At 47.0% G+C, this 18,695-nt stretch overlaps 1 protein-coding gene across 12 annotated transcripts in view; it reads right to left on the bottom strand.

Moving 5' to 3' along the window:
- Positions 1-877: 877 nt before the first annotated feature.
- The window catches only part of MAP7D3 (MAP7 domain containing 3), a 47,085-nt gene continuing 29,267 nt past the window's right edge, over positions 878-18,695 (bottom strand). For 10 of the 12 annotated variants that reach the window (XM_053273809.1, XM_053273811.1, XM_053273808.1 and 7 more), the window contains 10 exons: positions 16,683-16,801; positions 15,107-15,354; positions 9,632-9,767; positions 9,123-9,303; positions 8,939-9,043; positions 8,111-8,164; positions 6,367-6,445; positions 5,876-6,059; positions 4,594-4,886; positions 878-3,112 (listed from right to left, as the gene is read on the bottom strand). In XM_053273809.1, the coding sequence (XP_053129784.1) occupies positions 3,081-3,112; positions 4,594-4,886; positions 5,876-6,059; positions 6,367-6,445; positions 8,111-8,164; positions 8,939-9,043; positions 9,123-9,303; positions 9,632-9,767; positions 15,107-15,354; positions 16,683-16,801 (1,431 nt within the window). In that variant the 3' untranslated portion in view covers positions 878-3,080. Of the gene's footprint in view, positions 3,558-4,593; positions 4,887-5,875; positions 6,060-6,366; positions 6,446-8,110; positions 8,165-8,938; positions 9,044-9,122; positions 9,304-9,631; positions 9,768-12,081; positions 13,166-15,106; positions 15,355-16,682; positions 16,802-18,695 lie in introns of those variants that run through there. The other 2 variants (XM_053273810.1, XM_053273817.1) reach the window with 2 other exon arrangements.

The following is an 18,695-nucleotide window of genomic DNA, read 5'->3' on the forward strand; positions in this document are numbered from 1 at the left end:
GTCTGAGATGAACAAACCTTAAGAGGAGAGCCGGTCCTGTGGTAGCAAGCAGGAATGGTCCCATTTTCTAAGCAGGGTCTGCCCTGGTTTGTATTTGGATGGGAGACTACAATGACGTGAGTGCTGTGTAAGGCATTCCCCTTAAGGGATGGAGCCGCTCTGGGAAGAGCATCTATCAGTGGCTATGGTCTGGTGGCTATAGGCCACTTTCAGCCCCAGAGGCAAGATGCCGCTAAATACCAGCTGCAGGGGAGGAACAGCAGGAGAGCAGTTTTCCCTCTAACAGGGATTCCCAGATGATGTTGACTACAACTCCCAGAATCCCCAAGCAAAAGCCATTGCAGCTGGGGGTTCTGGGAGTTTATCAAGTTGTAGTCAACAGCTGGGAAACCCTGTTAGAGGGAGCACTGCCGGAGAGGGGACATGCCCTCACCACTTGCCTGTGGGCTTCCGGGAGGCATCTGGTGGGCCACTGTATGAAACAGGAGGCTGGGCTAGACAAGCCTTGGGCCTGATCCAGCAGGGCTGTTCTTATGTAGAAGGTTCCAGTTCCCTCTTTGGCAGCATCTCCAGATTGGGCTGAGAGAGACTCCTGCCTGAAACCTTGGAGAAGCTGCTGCCAGTCTGGGTAGACAATACTGAGCTAGATAGACTCGGTATAAGGCAGCTTCCCATGTCGTTATTATCTTTTCTACCCCCCACCCCCCCAGCCAAGCAAACCACCTGCAGTATCCTCATGGACCAGAGGTTGGGAACCACTGCAACTGTGGGTTTCTTGGGCTCCGTGCACCACTCTCAATTCATCTAATTAGCTAATTAAGGTGTAATGAGAGCAGGGGGATGTTTGAGGGGAGCCTTAATAACCCATCACAACCAGTCACCGTTCAATTGCAAAGTTTATTTAACAGTGCATACATATTTACATTACAGCTTAACAAAGCATCTAACAGGCAACAGTCTGCACAGAAAAGACAAAAAAAGATATCAGAATCGCCCTGCTTGTTAGAATGATTGTCTCTGCCTGCATGAGAGCGCTATTGTACAAAAATACATTTTTCGTCTGGTGAACCTAAGGCACTGCTCTAGTCTCTAACAGTTCTACAAGATTTGGAAAGGAGCAAAAGGTCTGGCAGGGGAGGACAAGGAGGTGAAGAGGCCCTCTTTCCAACTGAACTGGTTCCAGTGAGAACACTGGTGTTGAGGGGAGGCTGCTAGATGGGACTGAAATGGCTGTAGAGCAGGGGTTCTCGGACTGGGTCCCCAAGTGAAGTGTTGGACTTCAACTCCCATAATCCCCAGACACCATTGGCAGTGCTTATGGGAGCTGAAGTCCAACACCATCTGGGGATCCAGGTTCGAGAACCCTTGCTGTAGAGAGGGCTGCTCAGCCTCGGTCCTCCTGCAGATGCTGGCCTACAATTCCCATAATCCTGGGCTATTGGCCACTGTGGCTGGGGAGTATGGGAGTTGTAGTTCAAACACTGCCGGGGGCGGGGGGGCTAAGCTGAGCAGGCCTGCTGTAGAGGGTTAAAGCACACTTCTGGAGAAAGCAGCTTTTCGAAAGAGACCTCTAGCTAGCGATCCAGACACTGGCCCATGATGGCTCTCTTCCCCAGGTATTTGCCAAAAGAAAAAAAAGGGGGGGGGGGAAGCAGCCACTGGGTTCATTCCTGCATTCTGGACAGAGTCAGGTGGTTGAGGGCTAAACAGGTTGCATACTGCAGAGAACAGCCCTGAGGGCCGAGGCAAGCCATGGGACAGCGTTAGCAGAATGACAACATGGAGAATAATTCAACATGGACAAACAATAAAATAAACGCACAACTTCAAGGGTCTAATACTGGTTTTATGTACACACAAAAATAATACTTACATGTGTGAAGAGCAACTTAAATACATGTACTTAAAAAAAACACAACTGACGGCAGCCACACAATGGGAAGGAATCCAATGGGGCCACTCCCACCCGTTTCCTTTGCAGGAGAATCCACACAAACCTCGACAAAATGAATGGAACGGCGCAATGAAGTGGTCTGGTGGGCCATGCGCCACCATTGGCTTCTCCTTTCCTCCACCAAGTTAGGTGGTGAAGTGACACCAAAATGGGTTTTCCAATGTGGGCCCCCAGACGCTGATGGACTACAGTCCCCATCATCCCCAGCCACAATGGCTTGTGTCTGGGGATGATGATGGGAGTTGTAGTCAAACATCTAGCAACCTAGGCTGGAGGACCCCTGTATTAAAATTCCGTGATGGATGGCACATGACTGAAGACCACCACCCCTGGGAAGGCATACGTGACTTAAGGAAAATAAGGTTAGGGGCTCAGTCTGCTGGTACTCCGGCCCCCTCCAAAACATGCAGCTCACCCTACACACTCTTTCTGCGACTCTACACTGTGCAACATCTGTGTGTGTGTGTGCGCATGCGCACGCATGTGCGTGTAGGCAGTCTGACCCTGAAACAGCAGCGTTTTTACCCCCTACGGCATACAGCACATGTTGTAACTGCGTTAGAAAATAAGTGCTGGAGGGGAGAGATTCCAGAAACTGTCCGAGCCCTGCACCCAGCTGGAACTCTGGAGGGCAGCCTGCCTTTTCAGCTTGACAGTTTTTAACTCGCTGCCCAAGGAGCAAGTGCTTAGCCCTTTTCAGATGGTATACAGAGATGCTGTATACAGCGCCTAAAACAGGATCAGAAGTCCCGCCCTGGCCCCATCAGTCATCTCTGTCAGCACCCTGCTCACAGTTAGAGCGGAGTTCGGCTTAAGAGGTGAATGGTGTATCCACGATGGTAGGGGATTCTGTGATAGGGAGGTGTGGCCCCAATCACAGATATGGCATTCCCCTCTTCCGATGAACACCACTCGAACCGTGAGCGGGGCACTAACAGGGACGCCTGACCCTGTTTTAGAGACTGTTCAGGGTCTCTGTAGAACATCTGCAGAGGGCTCTTGTTGATCAAGACGATTTCGAACCTACATCAAGTTTTTGATTAGAAACAATCTGACAAAACACGGTGACTCGACACGGAGGGAGGCAGTGCGATCCTGGCTGTTTAAGTTCAGCTCCCCTGGAGTGCTACCGCCCACTGCACGAGTCCACGACCAACACTAGTAACACAGGACAAAATGGGTTTGGTTTTAATACACATTCGATTATAGCGTTTTATTTCGCTTGCTCTGTTAGGTGTGCAACAATCCTTCGAAGGCTCCAAGACAAGCCACTGTATCTCATGTTAACAAGGAAGTTAAGGACCCGCAGGCAATTTAGTGAACATTTCATCCAAAGGAGAACAAGGGATATTTTTTAAAGGAAACCTGGTTAAACAGATCCACTAATGAAATCTGAGAAAGCAACAATGGCAAGAGAGTCTCCCTGAAAAGGTTTCAAGGTGCAAAGTTAGGCGGGAACGGGTTTTGGGTTTTTTTGCACAAAACTTGGGAGGTGGACAACGGTTCACAAGCAGCTTTTTCAAACAAGGCCTTCATGACTTGACGAAACCCTGAATTCCTGAAGTGCGGTCAGGAGCCTTCCAGGTTTCTAAGGTTCACAGTTCTGTTCAAAGGCGAGAGAACACTTTAGTATCGTCATGCCGAAGTGCAGACGGGACATGAAACTGAACAGCAGGAATCAGTGTCAGTCCGGCCCACCCCACCCCAGGAAACATTTCTCTGTGCAGGGAGACCACTTGGAAATCACCACGTGTATCACAAATGCACACCAGTATTTGTCATTTCAGGCACTGGGATGGATGCACACGCTTCCACGTACAAAACAATCCTGGGTATACCCTTTAGACATATATGATCGAGTTGTCCTATTCCCCGATTTCAAGTAGACTAAAAAGAGGGCTGCCCTAGGGCCCAGGGTTGAGGCATCCCTCCCTGACCGAAAGCCTCCCACACCAAACAGCTGGTATTCTGCTAGCAGAGGGCTTAATTACTGAAAATGGGCGAGCAAGAGTGTGAGAATATTTAACTGTTTAACTCGTCATTTTACATTTGGTTTTAACTAAGGCATGCTTTTAGTTAATTTATATTATTTTTTATATTTTATAAGGTATTTGTGAACCACTCCAAGCAGTAGTTACTGGAGGGACAGGGTATAAGTGTTTTAAATAAAATAATACAGACACAGACTATGCAAGCCATGAATTGCTTCTGGCTTGCAGTGGGAACTAGAAGAGGCCATGTTAACCCACCCACCCACCCCTGACCACCCACCCACCCCTGACCATCCACCCAATCACCCTTCATTTTGCCCCCTACTTCAAGTCAGCTAGTATATTTCCTTTTGCACTTCCAACGTTTCAAGTTCTTTGAAAGCAGAATTTAATAACCGTATACCCTGCCTTGCTTCGTGGTAAAACTCATGAGGTTCCCAACCAGCCCTTTCATCCCAGCACTGAAAGACTCAGGCTTGTTTAGCTTTAGCAAGGTAGCCACATCGTATGTCTTTAGACCGGGCCATGGAAATTATTGTTCAGAGCAAGTCTGCGGAGTCTGAACTGCAAGAAGAAATGGTTTGCTTGGGATAGAAGTGCTCTTAATTGAGTTTCAGCCCGAGACAGACACAAGTCAACATGTATTACCTGATGCAGTCTCTATTGGTTGGATTAAGGAATTCACGGCGCTCTCCTCCTCAAAAGCCAGCTTGGGACTGGTGGGGACTGTGGTAGCGTCTTTCAAGTTCTGGGTGGCTCTATCAGCGATGCTCTCTGAACTTAGCCGGGTTGACTTGGGATGGACGCCAAGATCAATGTACTCCTCAAAGCTCCATGTGGAAGATTTCCCATTCAGATTAGATAGAAATCCAACTGGGTGATCAGCTTCATTAACATGCAGGATTTCAGAGTTCTTAATAATAGTTTCTTTCACCAGAGGGCTGGGAAGAGAGAGGGGCAAAGAGAATAGGTTTTGTTTTGAACCTATTTCTGAGTAGACTCCAGCAATGAGACAGACAGATCTGCTTACGCTAGTTATTTTTGTTTGGGGGAAACTACCTGCAGAGACTCTGCAATGACCAAAACAGTTGCTAGCATGCAAGATCATAGACTAAGATAGCAAGCCTCACTGTCTTCAACACTTACTGTGTTCTCTTCTACTTTTGAAAGTAGAAGAATTTTATATTCCAAAACTTACAATGATTTCAGAATAATTACAGCACTCCTGAACCCTTGTGAGTCAGGTCTAAGCTTGTTTCAGTTGGTCCCTTTGACCAGTTCAGTACCAGCGAGCCTTGAGTTCCATCCCAGAGCAAACACAGTTTTCCAGTTAAGAATTTGCTCGGCTTGCCCTAAACTTCTGCACTAGGGAAGTTGAGATGAGTAGTCTAGGCCAGGGATTCTCAACGCTGGGTCCCCAGATGTTACTGGCCTTCAACTCCCATAATCCCCAGCACCAGTGGACTTTGGTTGGGGATTATGGGAATTAAAGTCCAATAACATCTGGGGACCCAGTGTTGAGAATCCTTGGACTAGGCTATACTGACCAAATCCCAATGTTTAGCCATGAACTCAACGTTTAGTCCATTATGGAGGTGGCTTAGGCCAAAGCCTCCTAATTTAGACACTGATCCAATGCGTCTTCATGTAATTAGAACAGGGGTTCTCAAGCTTGTGCCCCCAAATCTGAGAGTTCCTGTTACAGGGAACACTGGCTATAATCCATGATAGCTAAATGGAACTGCCAAGTTTAGAAGCAGTGTACCTTTGATTAATATCTGGGCAGCAACAAGGAAAAGTGATTAATCTTCATGCCTTGCTTGTGGGCTCCCCCGGAAGCATTTGGCTGTTTACTGTGGAAGAACGTTGCTGGCCAGACAGACTTGGTCTGATCCAGCAGGCTCTTCTGCATTTTGTGGACCCAGCTTACCTGGCTTCTATATTCTGAGTAAAGCACACAGAATTTCCATCTTTTCTCTGATCAACTTCCTCTTGGTCACCGCCATTTATAAAGACATCATCTGGTTCCATCTTTGATCCATCTTGCAACAAAGGCGAACTGTGCATGACCACTGGACTGCCTTCTAGGGAGCAGTCAATGTAATTTTTCTTTTCTGAAATCAAGGATTAAGAGTTACCAGTTGAATCTTGGGATGCCCAACATGGCAAAGAGGAATACAGTGCTCCCAATTACATTCAAAAAGACATACAAGATATGAAAGATCATGGGGAGTTCATACAAACTGTTTTCGTCAATAGCATGCAGGTTTCTCTCTTCCCAACTTGCATCCTATTGTTTGTTGTTTGACTAACACGACTGAACCCCCTCCCCACCGCACCACAACAGATCAGCTGGGAATCCCTCCATGACCCCAACTGCATGGGCTTAAGACTTCCTTCCAGTTGCAGGACTGTCCTTACCAGGTTCATCTTGCTTCTCAAGGCCCAGTTCTTCATCCTCTTCAACACCGTCATCCTCCGCATTTGACTGGTCATCGTTCTGGAGCAAAGAAAGGGGAAGGAGTTACTTTCAAGAGGCGGAGATGAGCCACAGATTCTAATGTCCAGAAGCACAATTGGGCCCTTATGCTAACTTTGACCTACTTGAGAGGGTCTAGTCTGGATTTTCAAGAGCCCTCTTCATAATGCCGAGATGGGTTGCCAATGCTGCACTAAGGTTGGAAGCAGGTTTGATTAGAGTAGAAGCCAGAATTTGGCTGGCCATTATTAATTTCTGGCTTAAGCTTAATTTTATTCTTGTAGGACTGACACCCTTGATATTGATGGATAATTTCCAGTCTGCTTGGCAGAGGGGTTTTGAGGATAAGTTGTTTTCCTATGGCCTGTCTCCTGGTTTTCTGTTTTCCTTGCATCATGAACAGTGTTCCTTCTAACAGGGATTCCCAGGTGTTCTGGACTACAATTCCCATAATCCTTGAGCAAAAGCCATTGCAGCTGGGGTTTCTGGGAGTTGTAGTCAACAACACCTGGGAATTCCTGTTAGAGGGAACACTGGTCTTAAACAGTCAAAAGAAGTTATTCAACAACAAATAAAGATCAGCAGAATGATATATGTCTGCTGCCTAGCTTCTATAAGATACTGAGAGAACCCTCTGTAATTGTACCAGCACCCAATCTTTCATCTCTGACATATCCCAAAGATTGCTGGGCATTTTCTAGGGCTCGCTTCCATGCCCTTCCTTCGGCGCTACTGGAAGGTAGATTTCAGCATATACCCATTTTACAGTGGCAACTGGATTAGTGAAACTCCCAGGACATTTGGTTGATCTTTATGTTCAGTTTCTTTTAGAGAAAGAAAAAGAAAATTTGGATCGAGATTCCCATGTCACCTATATAGTGGCTAAATTTTGTTTTTTAGCATCTAGGCCACACTGTATGCTTCTCTAGTCAATATGAGGAACAATGGTATAATCAATGACAGCCAGTGATGTATGATTCGTATGAACGCCTTCGTTTGGTCTTGCTGCTTACTGGCCATAATAAAGACTGACTGACTCTTGGTGTTTAAAAAAATAAAAGCGCATGGGGATGCATGGGCCACGTCACCTTTGCAAAAAGAGGCATTCTGGCTCTCCTTGTGTGGTATTCATTCACTAGCTCACTGTCCCTGTCCAAGACCAGCACAGCATCCCTCCAGTGGTGGTTGCTGGTGGCTATTTTCTATTTCTTTCTAGATTGTGAGCCCTTTGAGGTTTATTTATTTATAATTTCCTGTGTAAACTGCTTTGAGAACTTTTGTTGAAAAGCAGTATGTAAATATTTGTAGTCGTGGTTGAAGTAGTGCTGGCACCACAAATCCACTCAGACGAGAGGACTTTATTCATTTACAGAGGTTGTAGCAGCAGCTGCACACCATGGTGTGTGTTTTAGATTGTGAGCCCTTTGGGGACAGGGGACCATTTTATTTGTGCATTTTTCTTTGTAAACCGATTTGTGAATTTTGGTTGAAGAGCAGCAGTAGTAATAGTAATAGTGGTTTCCTGTGCTGGACCTGGGCGAGGACCTTTCCGCTCCAAGAGGAAGCCGTCTCCTTATTGCATGCATTGATTTCCTGATTAGCATATGAAGTCAGGTGTCTACAACATCCCTTTGAGCTTCAACAACTGGAAGCAGACACAGCAAATATGGGGACACAGGTCCTTACCTTGGCTCCGCTCTGGTCTCCCTTCCGAGTCCTCTTCATTATTTCTTCAATTCTCTGTTCGAATGAGAGTGAGGCCACTGAGATCACATCGAGATTAAGCGCTGGTTCTCCCTGCTACCCTGCCTCTAGCAACTAACTCCTTCCTCTTTCTTTGCTCCAGAACAAAGACCAGTCAAATGTGGAGGATGAGGGTAGGAACAGGTGTGTGTGTGTGTGTGTGTGTGTGTGTGTGTGTTTGTGTATGAAAGCCAGCGTGGTGTAGTGGTTAGAGTGCTGGACTAGGACCAGGGTGACCAGAATTCAAATCCCCATTCAGCCATGGTACTAGCTGGGTGACTCTGGGCCAGTCACTTCTCTCTCAGCCTAACCTACTTCACAGGGTTGTTGTGCGGAGAAACTTAAGTATGCCGTACACCGCTCTGAGCTCCTTGGAGGAAGAGCGGGATCTAAATGTAGTAATCATCATCACCACCACCACCACCACCACCACACAATACATATTATGTATATATAATAGAAAACTGATGAATTCCTTCAGTCATTGTGGGGTGATTAGCTGGTAGATATTAAATACTTGTAGATACGATTGATTAAAACAGGTATAGATAATTTGTGAATTGAGTAACTGACTGTCAAAACACTGGAAAGTGTCTTCTTTTTGTATTTTTAAAACTATATTTTTAAATATTAAAAATATATATATTGCAAAATTTAGCTCCCAACCGTGCCTGTCACCACAACTGCATTCAAGCAGAACTCTGTTCGCCAATCCTGTTTCCCACCAACCCTTCTGGCCCTGTTTGCATCAGGATGCTAGACAGCAAGTACCTTTTTCCTCTCCAGTCTCTCTTGCATGTTTTGCTGCATAATCCGCTCGCGTTCCTGCCGCTGCCTTTCAGCTTCCTCCTGAGCTTTCGCTTCAGCCTCTTCTCGCTAAGATGAAAGAAATGCCATCAGGAAGTCATTGGATCAGCACCCAGGCCCCATCCTACTCTGCATCTGGAGACCAAACCTGCAGCAGCAGCTCAGCCAGTTTCTCCTGTTCTTCCTGCTCCCTCCGAATTCGCTCCTCCTCGGCCATTTTCTGCTGTTCCTCTTCTTCTGCCCTCCTCTCTTCTTCCAGCTGGCAGAGAGCCGCTTCCAACTGCGCCTGCTCTTCGAGAGCTTTCTTGGCCATTTCTTCTTTTCTGATCCTAAGAGAGCCAACACAATCAAATCCGGGTCAGCTCCCTGCCTTTGCACACTTGTAGGTCAGCCTCCTGCTTCTGCGCTTTTAGTGGATCAAAGAAGAGCGCAACTCCAGCAGTGCAGAATGTGGAGCACGGAGGAAAGAAAGATCAGCTCTTTGTAAACTGAAAGCCTGAGCCAGATTCCTGCTCATCGCAGGTGACTAGAGAAGCTTATGACTACAAGCCTGCCTTTCGCAGTTTAAGTTCCTTGGACGAAATGGTGCTTTTCCATGCATACGGACACTGTATAGAAAAGACACTGAGGGGAAACTCTGCCCACTTAACAGTTTACCTTTCCTCCTCTTCTCTTTGAACTCTCTCCTGGTCTTCACGCTCTCTTTGCTCCCTTGCAAGGCGGCGTTTCTCTGCCAAGATTCTCGCAGCTTCCTCGGCTGTTGTGGTCCCCGGAACAGCTTTGCTACCAGCATCTGAAAAGATGGCATTGAAACAATTGCATGAACAACGCCACAGCTGAACTACCGACACAGTTTCCGATTCAACCAAATCTATCCTCTGACACCAGACCTCTGTATAATCCCAGGGTTCCCAACTTCAGGTCCCCGCTCCTCCTCCAAGGAGCCCAGAGCAGTGTACTACATACTTGAGTTTCTCCACACAACAACCCTGTGAAGTAGGTTAGGCTGAGAGAGAAGTGACTGGCCCAGAGTCACCCAGCTAATATCATGGCTGAATGGGGATTTGAACTCTGGTCTCCCCGGTCCTCGTCCAGCACTCTAGCCACTACACCACGCTGGCTCATTTACAAAGTTTCACATTGTTCCACTTTTCGTGGAGCAAGATTTGGGGTCACCCTAGCACAGAATTCAGAGTAGCTGTATTGAGTAGTTTGAAGGCTTCATGTTCAAGCAACAACTTTGGTTTATGAGCCTCATGATCTCTTTGTGGGAATTATTCTGCTGTCGTGTCTGCCAAAAGTAGAGACTCAAACTGTATTCACAGCCATATTCAGCCCAAGTTCCTTCTATGTTTGAGAGGTGGGACAAGGGAGAGGCTAGGGTCTAAAGCAGGGGTGGGGAACCTTGGCCCTCCAGCTGTTGTTGAACTACAACTCCCATCATCCCCAGCAACATTGTGGCTGGGGATGATGGGAGTTGTAGTTCAGCAACAGCTGGAGGGCCAAGGTTCCCCACCCCTGGTCTAAAGAATACAAAACTCTGTAAGTGATCCCAAAGCAGTAGCGGGTAGAGAGCGGGAAGTGAGAGGAAACATTTCAGCATTTCACACCTCCCAATTAGCCACTCAGACATCTATTTTGGTTAACCAATACCTTAGCTGTAGCAAAGAGAACATGCTCACTTTGGACTCAGCCGGGGAGACCCAAGTTCAAATCCCTATTCGGCCATGAAACTCATAGGATGTCTCTGGGCCAGTCACTTATCTTTCAACCTAACCTACCTCACAGGGTTGTTGTGAGGATAAGCATAACCATGTACACTGCTCTGGGCTCCTTGGAGAAACAGGGCGGTTTCTCCAAACACAGTACACATATATATTTCAGATAGATAGATACAGGGCCCTTTAAATGCAGAAGGTCCCAGGTTCAATTCCAGCATAAAAGGATTTGGGGTAGCAAGTCTTGGAAAATCCTCTCTGTGCCAACACCTTGGAGGGCCACCATTAGCCAGAGGACATGCGATGGCTAGATGGACCAATGGTCTGACTTGGTACAAGACAGCTTCATATAATCATCAACAATCCAGCCCCAAGGTATCTGCTACTATCTGTAGCAGAGTGGAACTAAACTAGGAAGCTAAAAGATTTATTTGGTCCTTTACAAAGGGCAGACCAGGTCTGAACGTTCCCCTCTGAAAACTTAATGATAGGAATCAGCTAAGGCACACCCACACATATCATCCTACCACTGTACTGGTACACAATTTAAAAAAAAAAAAAAAAAAAAAAGATGAACCACACCAGTTAAAGAACAATGTTAGCTATGTCAAAAACGAGAGAATCTATTCACCCAAGATCACTAATGCAAGCAAATGGAACACAGATGCTCCTTAATGCCCAACACCCAGCAGTGCTAAAGAACAGAATGAGGGATGCCCGTGGACTATAGCAGTAGTCGTCGTCGTCCTAAAACCTGGACTGCTCCAAATATTTATATCCCGCTTTTCAACAAAAAGGTTTCCAAAGTGGAAATTCTAAATGCAAGGTGGAGTTCTAAATGCAATCTGCCTCTTGGGAATTCTCTGCAGCTTCAGAATGATCTCAGCTATGTGCATTTTCTCTGATTCTCTCACCACTTAAGTATTCCCCCTCCCTCGCAGTTCTTTGTAGTGTCTGAGAATATAGTTCCCCCCATCCACTAAACTTCCTCCCTCTTTACTTTACATTGTTCAATTGTGTTTTAAAGTGTTGATTTCAAATTTTTTTGTAAACTGCCTAGAGGCACAATTTGACGGTATATACATGTAATGAATAAATAAATAAATACATAAATAAATAAAATATTTGAGATAAGGATTGTGTTTGTAGAACATAAGTTTCTTGACCTTATATACAAGGAGTACAAAGCCCACCATGATGGGCGGGCGGGGGGGAGAGAAAGAATGCAAGCATCATAACACAATATGCAAGTTGGAATGCTTTTCATGATCTCAGGATTTTGTACAAAATAAAGCACAAGGAAATTCATAAGGGGATATAACACTACAAACATTAATCATGGCACATACCAATGGATGGATACTTGTATTAAAAAGAGACTGCTTCGTGTATCTGGAAAGACATTTATTGCCACAGATTTGACAGACATTTTAAATACAAAGGTCTCACTCATTCATTCACTCACACGCAGACTATTGCTAGCTTCACTCTGCCTCAAAATGGTCTGGCAGCGTTAAGACTCAAGTATATTCCGTCCAGATATTAACACAACTGAGCAGGCATCCTTCAGTACCATGTGACATCTGCAAGGGCATCTAGATTATACTTGTAGAAGGCTGCAGCAGTCTCCTTCCCTCGTGGTGACCCAGGTGGAGGCCGGCAGCGGCCATATCGAGGGGCCAGTAGAGCATCTGGTCAAGAAACTGAGTGGTTTTGCTTCTAGAGCTAAGCTCGGTCCAAGTACACAAGACCCAAATCCAGATTAGTCGGTGAGGTCGAGGTGACGGGCCTTAGATCCTGAAGTAGGGTGCATCTCTTGAAAAGTAGCCGTCTGGGCCGTTTTGCTCTGGCGGTGGGTAACGGCCAGGATAGGGGGCTGTACTGAAGTGGCGCGAGAGGCTGGCCAGGTGGCTGTTCAGCACTCGGAGCTCCTGGCTGATGTTGTCAACACTGCTCCGCATGGTCTGGAAGGTGTGGAGCAATTTCTCCAGGATGAAGGGATCAGTCATGCCACTTGCCGGCAGCCTCCCGCCAAGAGAGGAATGAGAGCCTAGGCTGTAGCCTGAGCCGCCCCTCGGAGGGGTGCAGGGCAAACCAAAGCACCGGAAGGGGCTGCCCATCCCATCACCCTGCCTTGTCGCTTCCACCGTGAAGTTAGGGGGAAAGCCATTCCTGGGTCTCTTCAGGGGCCGCCTGTTCCCCACATTCTGAGGGCCACCAGCAAAGTGAGGCGGAGGTGGGTGCGGGAAGTGAGTGCTGCCCCCAGGGTCAGAGTAGGAAGGGGGGGAAGAGCCAGAGTGGGTGTGTGAGGAAGCACCGGCAACCGACATCGGGTTGAATTCTAAAACTATCTTTCTTGCAGCAGAGGAGAGGTACTGTAAATCCGGAGACCAGTAAGGTGCACCAGTACGATACGAGGGGGCGAAGATGGAAGGCGGCAAATCAGGTAGTGGTGTGAAGGGTGTCGGCGATTCTGCAAAGGAAAACATGCAGGACTGAAGCCAGGGGTGTTGCCAAAAGGAGCTAGTGTTGTGTAGACGTTTAGCATGCATGATGTAAGATCCAGATGCACTAAGGCGGGGGCTCTCAAACTTGGATCCCCAGATGTTGTTGGACTTCAGTTCCCATAATCCCACAATGGCCAAAGGTTGAACACTTTGCTGAACACCCATTGGGCGGCCAAAGGTTGTTGTGGCTGGGGACTGTGGGAGTTGATGTCCAACAACGTCCGGGGACGCAAGGTTGAGAACCCCTGCTCTAAGGAGTGGGGGATGAGGAACAATTAAGTACACACAACACGGGGATTAGTCACACAGCTTCCAGCCTAAAGCATTAACACAGGGGAGCCCTCAGACTCTGCCATGCTTCCTTACATGCACTTCACACCCAAGGGACTAGCCAAGCAACCCACTTACCTATAGCTGGTTGTAGAATGGGATCCTTCCACCAGGTGCCTGGTCAAACGCCTTTTTCCGCTAAGGTCTCCCCTAAGTCCTTCTCCAGAAAGAGAAATGCCCAGGACATCTCCAAAATGTCTCTTTTCAGGAGATGACGGAGGGTGGTCATCCTGCTCAGAGGGGTAGGGCATGTGCTCCTTTGTGTGCAGGAGCAAGGAGGGGAGACGACCGATGCATTCATTCTGCAGGACCTTATTTCCCAGGGCAACAGAACCCTGAGCAACTGTACACACAAACTGTCTTTTCAGTGGAACTCTTGCAGTTCCCTTACCGAGACTCCAAAAAACTGACTTCTTTTTCTCCACATAAATAAAAATCACCGCCTTTAATTTCCATGGAAATGTCAAATGGTGTAATCTCAGAGGTATCAGGCATGAACAATGAGACTTGTAGGTGTGTTTAACAAGTACCTATTTGTTAAGTGGTTGTTTTTTTTTGAGAACCAAGCCTACTATACCAACTATAAAATGCAAAATCAGAAAATTAGTTTTAGAAGTTCGCAACTCAAAAGTGAAAATCAACCAATGCTCATGATAATAAAAGCAAAATTAGAAACACTGGTAATGCCTTTATAGCACAGATTGCTTAAGCATCTTTATTTTGTTCATCCTTCATACCAACCCTGCAAGGCAAAGTCATTCTGTTCTTTACTGATGGGTAACGGAGACAATGGTTTGCGTGAGCCAGTCAAGGCCAAAATCCCCCTTAGTCTCAGGTCAGCCATTATAGCACGTACAACACACAGCACAATAAAACCACTCTCCTTCTGGATAGCCTACGCTTTGATATAGCAATACACAGCACAAAATGCACTCTTCCATATGAATTTGCCACCTTCCATACAGACCTGACAAAATTCATAGATTAGCTATGTATGAACCAACCATTTCCCCCTTTACAGTCGAACCGCATTGAGACGAGGATTTTCCCCGAGGCATATATTTTTTGTTATCACTCTAGGAAAACAGAGTTCTCAGCACAAGAGTTTAAACGACAGGAAAGGTTGGCAACAACAAGTTATGAGAAGTCGTAAGAACCACTAGCAAAATTTATGAAGAAGTCAATATGAAGGGAAAACATTTTTGAGTTTGATCATTCGTTCTGTGAGAGCAACCCACCATTCTCTGCATCATTGGTTACTCTTCATGTGTGAAAGCTACTCAGAAATCTAAAGCAATTTCTGATCACAGAATGGAATTGGCATTTACTAACACCACACATACTAACTTACGGATCAAAAGCATTACGGAGGCTTTTGATGCAGAAAAGCCCCAAATCTCAGCCTTCACTGTCCCTCTAAAATGCAGTACCCACTTGGGAGCAATTCACTGTCCATCATTCAAGCCACTGTGGCCACCAGAAAGATTTTGGGGACTGCTCACCACACGCCGCTGGCCACCTCTCTGTTGAGAGAGAGCTTGAGCCCCACACGACACACGACTCATCAGCTTGCTTACCTTCTTTGGTCTTTGAAGCATTTGCAGCATTCTCTCTCTCTGAGGTTTGCGAAGAAGGCCCTGGCTCTTTTCCTCCAGCTTCCTCTGCCCTCTCCTTTGGTTTGGACTCCGTGTCGGTTTTCTTTTTGGTAATGCTGAGGACATTTGGAGTGAGAGACGGGCGCTGGATGGGTGCTGGCTTGGGGACTCGAGCAGGCGACGGGGGCCGCTGCCTTAAGACACTTGGTGAAGGCGGATGAGACTTTTGTCTGCAGAGAAAGTGGTGTCTATCAGGACTATGCCACACGGCTGAAGCAGGCAATAAAGCAAACGGCCAATAGACATAGCCTGCTCTACACACTCTTGCTGCGGGCAGGCCTCTCCCAGATCCAAACCGCCTCTCAGAATTGCCTGTGGGGTGATTCTCCCCACAGGAGCTGTGGGGAGTTTACATTATGGCATGACCAAGAACATCACCCTGAACCAAAGACCAAACCATGGCCATCTCCTTTGTTCTACCAGTGTCCTTCACTGTTAGGCCTGGGGGCCAGTAGCAGCCCACATCAAACCCTAACTATGGCTTCCAGATTAATTCTTGATTGGGCCTGTGCAAAGTTCCGGCTGAAGTACTCTGCATGGCCCGCCTGGCACCATGCGGAGACCACCATTCTCATGGCGCAGTGCTGTGCCTGGCACCAGTAAGGCTCCTTCGAGGGAAACCTGAGCCCCTGAGCCATCTTGGAAGGTGTGTCGAGAGTGCTGGAAATGTAGCCCTTTCCAGTGCTTTCCTCCTAGGGCTCTTGAGAGAGGGCTCCCTCTCTCTTAAAGAGACTGGAGGGAAGACTGGAGGGAGGTCGGCACAGTGGGAAATGGCTCGCACATTGAAAGGTGGGGATCACATTGAAAGGTGGGGAAAGTGAAAACAGTGAAGACCACTGCTCTGCCACAAGAGTCCTCTCCCATCACACTACATGGGGTGCACAACTCAAATATCCTGGTGGGCCAGAACCCACCATGACTTGGTACGCAGGGACCGAGGTAAATTTTCGGCACATTAATGATTACATTAAAAGTATATGACTGAAAAAAATTCTTAGTTACCCACAGCATGAGGGGGGAAGGAGGCGGCTCCTAACAACCTTTCCTCTTCCCAGCCTCCCATGCACTTTCAAAGCTTGCAAGAGTCAATTTTGAAAGGGGGTGGAACTCAACAGATCCATGGGGCAAGGCAGTATTTTGCACCTCACTCAGGCACCACAGTACTTTGGGCCCCTTGGGGCCAGCAAAGAAGTCCCTTTGTGCAGGCCTGGCCATTTCTTCCGTGGCAACCCCTCCTGCACTGCAGCCCATGTTCCTGATTCCAGTCCCACCCAGGGCCCTCGTTTCTTCACAACCCTGGGAGGCCCCGGGTCTTCTGCTCTACACTGTCACTGCCCTCTCTCCTCGTATTGGGACCAAGTATGCACAGGCTTCCTCGTATCACCCAAATCTCCCACAATGGCCTGACGTGCCAGTCAAACGAAGTTACCCCAACAGGGAAAACCACAGCGATTTTGTTCCTCATTAAGGTTTTGGAAGATGCCAAATGGATAGAAACCTTGCAGCTGGAGACGAAGGGTGTTTCCCTACGTTGGCAGGTGAGGGGGATCGCCTGGGAGTAGACAACGACGGTGACGGAGCACGCCTCCCAGCAGCAGACTTTGCGCCCTCGGTTTTCTGGGGAAAGAACAGAGAGATAATGGGAAGCCCGGACTTTCTGACATGTGAACAGGACTCCAGCAAAAAAGACAGAAGACAAGAGTCACACTGCAATTTCTTTTGAAAACCACAGCTTGCTCTTGAACAGAGGGGCTAACCATGGCGAGATAAAGCAAATCTAGAGAGAGTTGCAGCCGCAGTCTCCACCTGATCGCATAAAACCCTGGAGTATCTGGATTGAGGGATTTGTAGAGCTAAATCCATTTCAGACATTTACAAGGACAAGAACTGAAACTCTATGAATGACAACATTTGCAGTTTAAGATGATCTGGGAAACAGACTGCTCTTCACGTCCCACTATTTATTAAGCTAGCTCTTCAACTTGCTGTGAATATGCAAAAAAACTTGCAGGGTCTCAAGGAAAGTGTACTGAAACATGTTTCAAAGGTGGTGGTCTTCATCAGTGGCACTAGTATGGGCGAAACATGTTCTCATGTAGTGTTTTACAACATTCAGCATTAGTGTCTATAATCCGACCAGAGCTGTAGTTATAAGTCTCCTCTCTCTGTGGCATAGGATTTCAAGTTGGATAACTACTTCCGGGTGCTGTGTCTCACCAAGAGAGGACAAGCTACGTGAAGAACAGTTCGCTCCACCATGGACAGAGTAACTTGGTAACCCCAGTGGAACTTGAGACTCCTGGTGCTATACCCTTTTGGATTTTAAAATATATATTCCACATGTTTATAGTTCTCTTTGTAGAGGTCTGATTTCTCACTTTAGAGAGTTTATTTTATTGTCTTTTAGCTGAACCTAATGGATTTTATTTGGCTCACTTATGGGTCATATGATACCTACTTTTTATGCAATAGGAACATACGTAGTTTTGTGATTTCAGACAATTTTAATACTAAATATAAATGTATCAACTATTACAGGTAAAAGCATCATATTAAAGATATATTCAGGAGGACCCTGATATCCATGGATTCGTTATCCGTGGATTCACGTATCTGCGGTTGGGTAAAAGACACCCGACCTCAGCATAACACACAAAAAAGGGGGGAATCACGCCAATCTCACGTATCCGTGGGTCGGGGTGGCTGGAAATGACTGGAGGTCATTTCTGGCCACCGTTTTTTTGTGTAGGAGCCTCAAAATGGCTCAGTTAAAAAAAACCACCTGGCAATTTTCAGCCGATTTGGAGGCAAATTTCAGGGCACAGTGCTACTCAGGGGATCAGCAAAGCATGGTAGGGAGCTCCCCCCACTCCAAATTTGGCTGATTTTCTATCATTTGCTGGAAGACTGGGAAACTAACCCCCGCAATCCCATAGCCCCAATGACTCGATATTTGTGATTTCCGTATCCGCGGTTGTAGCTGGGAACAGAACCTCCGCAAATATCGAGGTCCTCCTGTATTTGCTTTTGGGGTGCTCTTTGTGTATCAGTAATGGCACAGTGGGGAAATGACTTGACTACCAAGCCAGAGGTTGCTGGTTCGAAACCCCACTGTTATGTTTCCCAGACTATGGGAAACACCTATATTGGGCAGCAGCGATACAGGAAGATGCTGGAGGCATCATCTCATACTGCGGGGAGGAGGCAATAGTAAACCCCTCCTGTATTCTACCAAAGACAACCACAGGGTCTGTGGTCACCAGGAGTCGACACCGACTTGACGGCACACTCTACTTTACAGCTCTTCAACTTGAACAGATATTTGCAGTTCAAGAGACCAAGTGCACAAACATAAAACAAGTGTTGGGAACATGCCTGTTGCTTTAATGATGGCAAAACCATCACTCCTAAAGTCACAACTTTGCTGAGTGGGGGCGGCAGTATTAACTGTCGTACACCTATCATAACTCCTGGGGACCCATCAGCATCAAACAACAGGAGCCGCTCTAGT

The sequence above is a fragment of the Hemicordylus capensis genome, chromosome 11 (genome assembly GCF_027244095.1).
Source record: "Hemicordylus capensis ecotype Gifberg chromosome 11, rHemCap1.1.pri, whole genome shotgun sequence".
NCBI classification, from domain to species: domain Eukaryota; kingdom Metazoa; phylum Chordata; class Lepidosauria; order Squamata; family Cordylidae; genus Hemicordylus; species Hemicordylus capensis.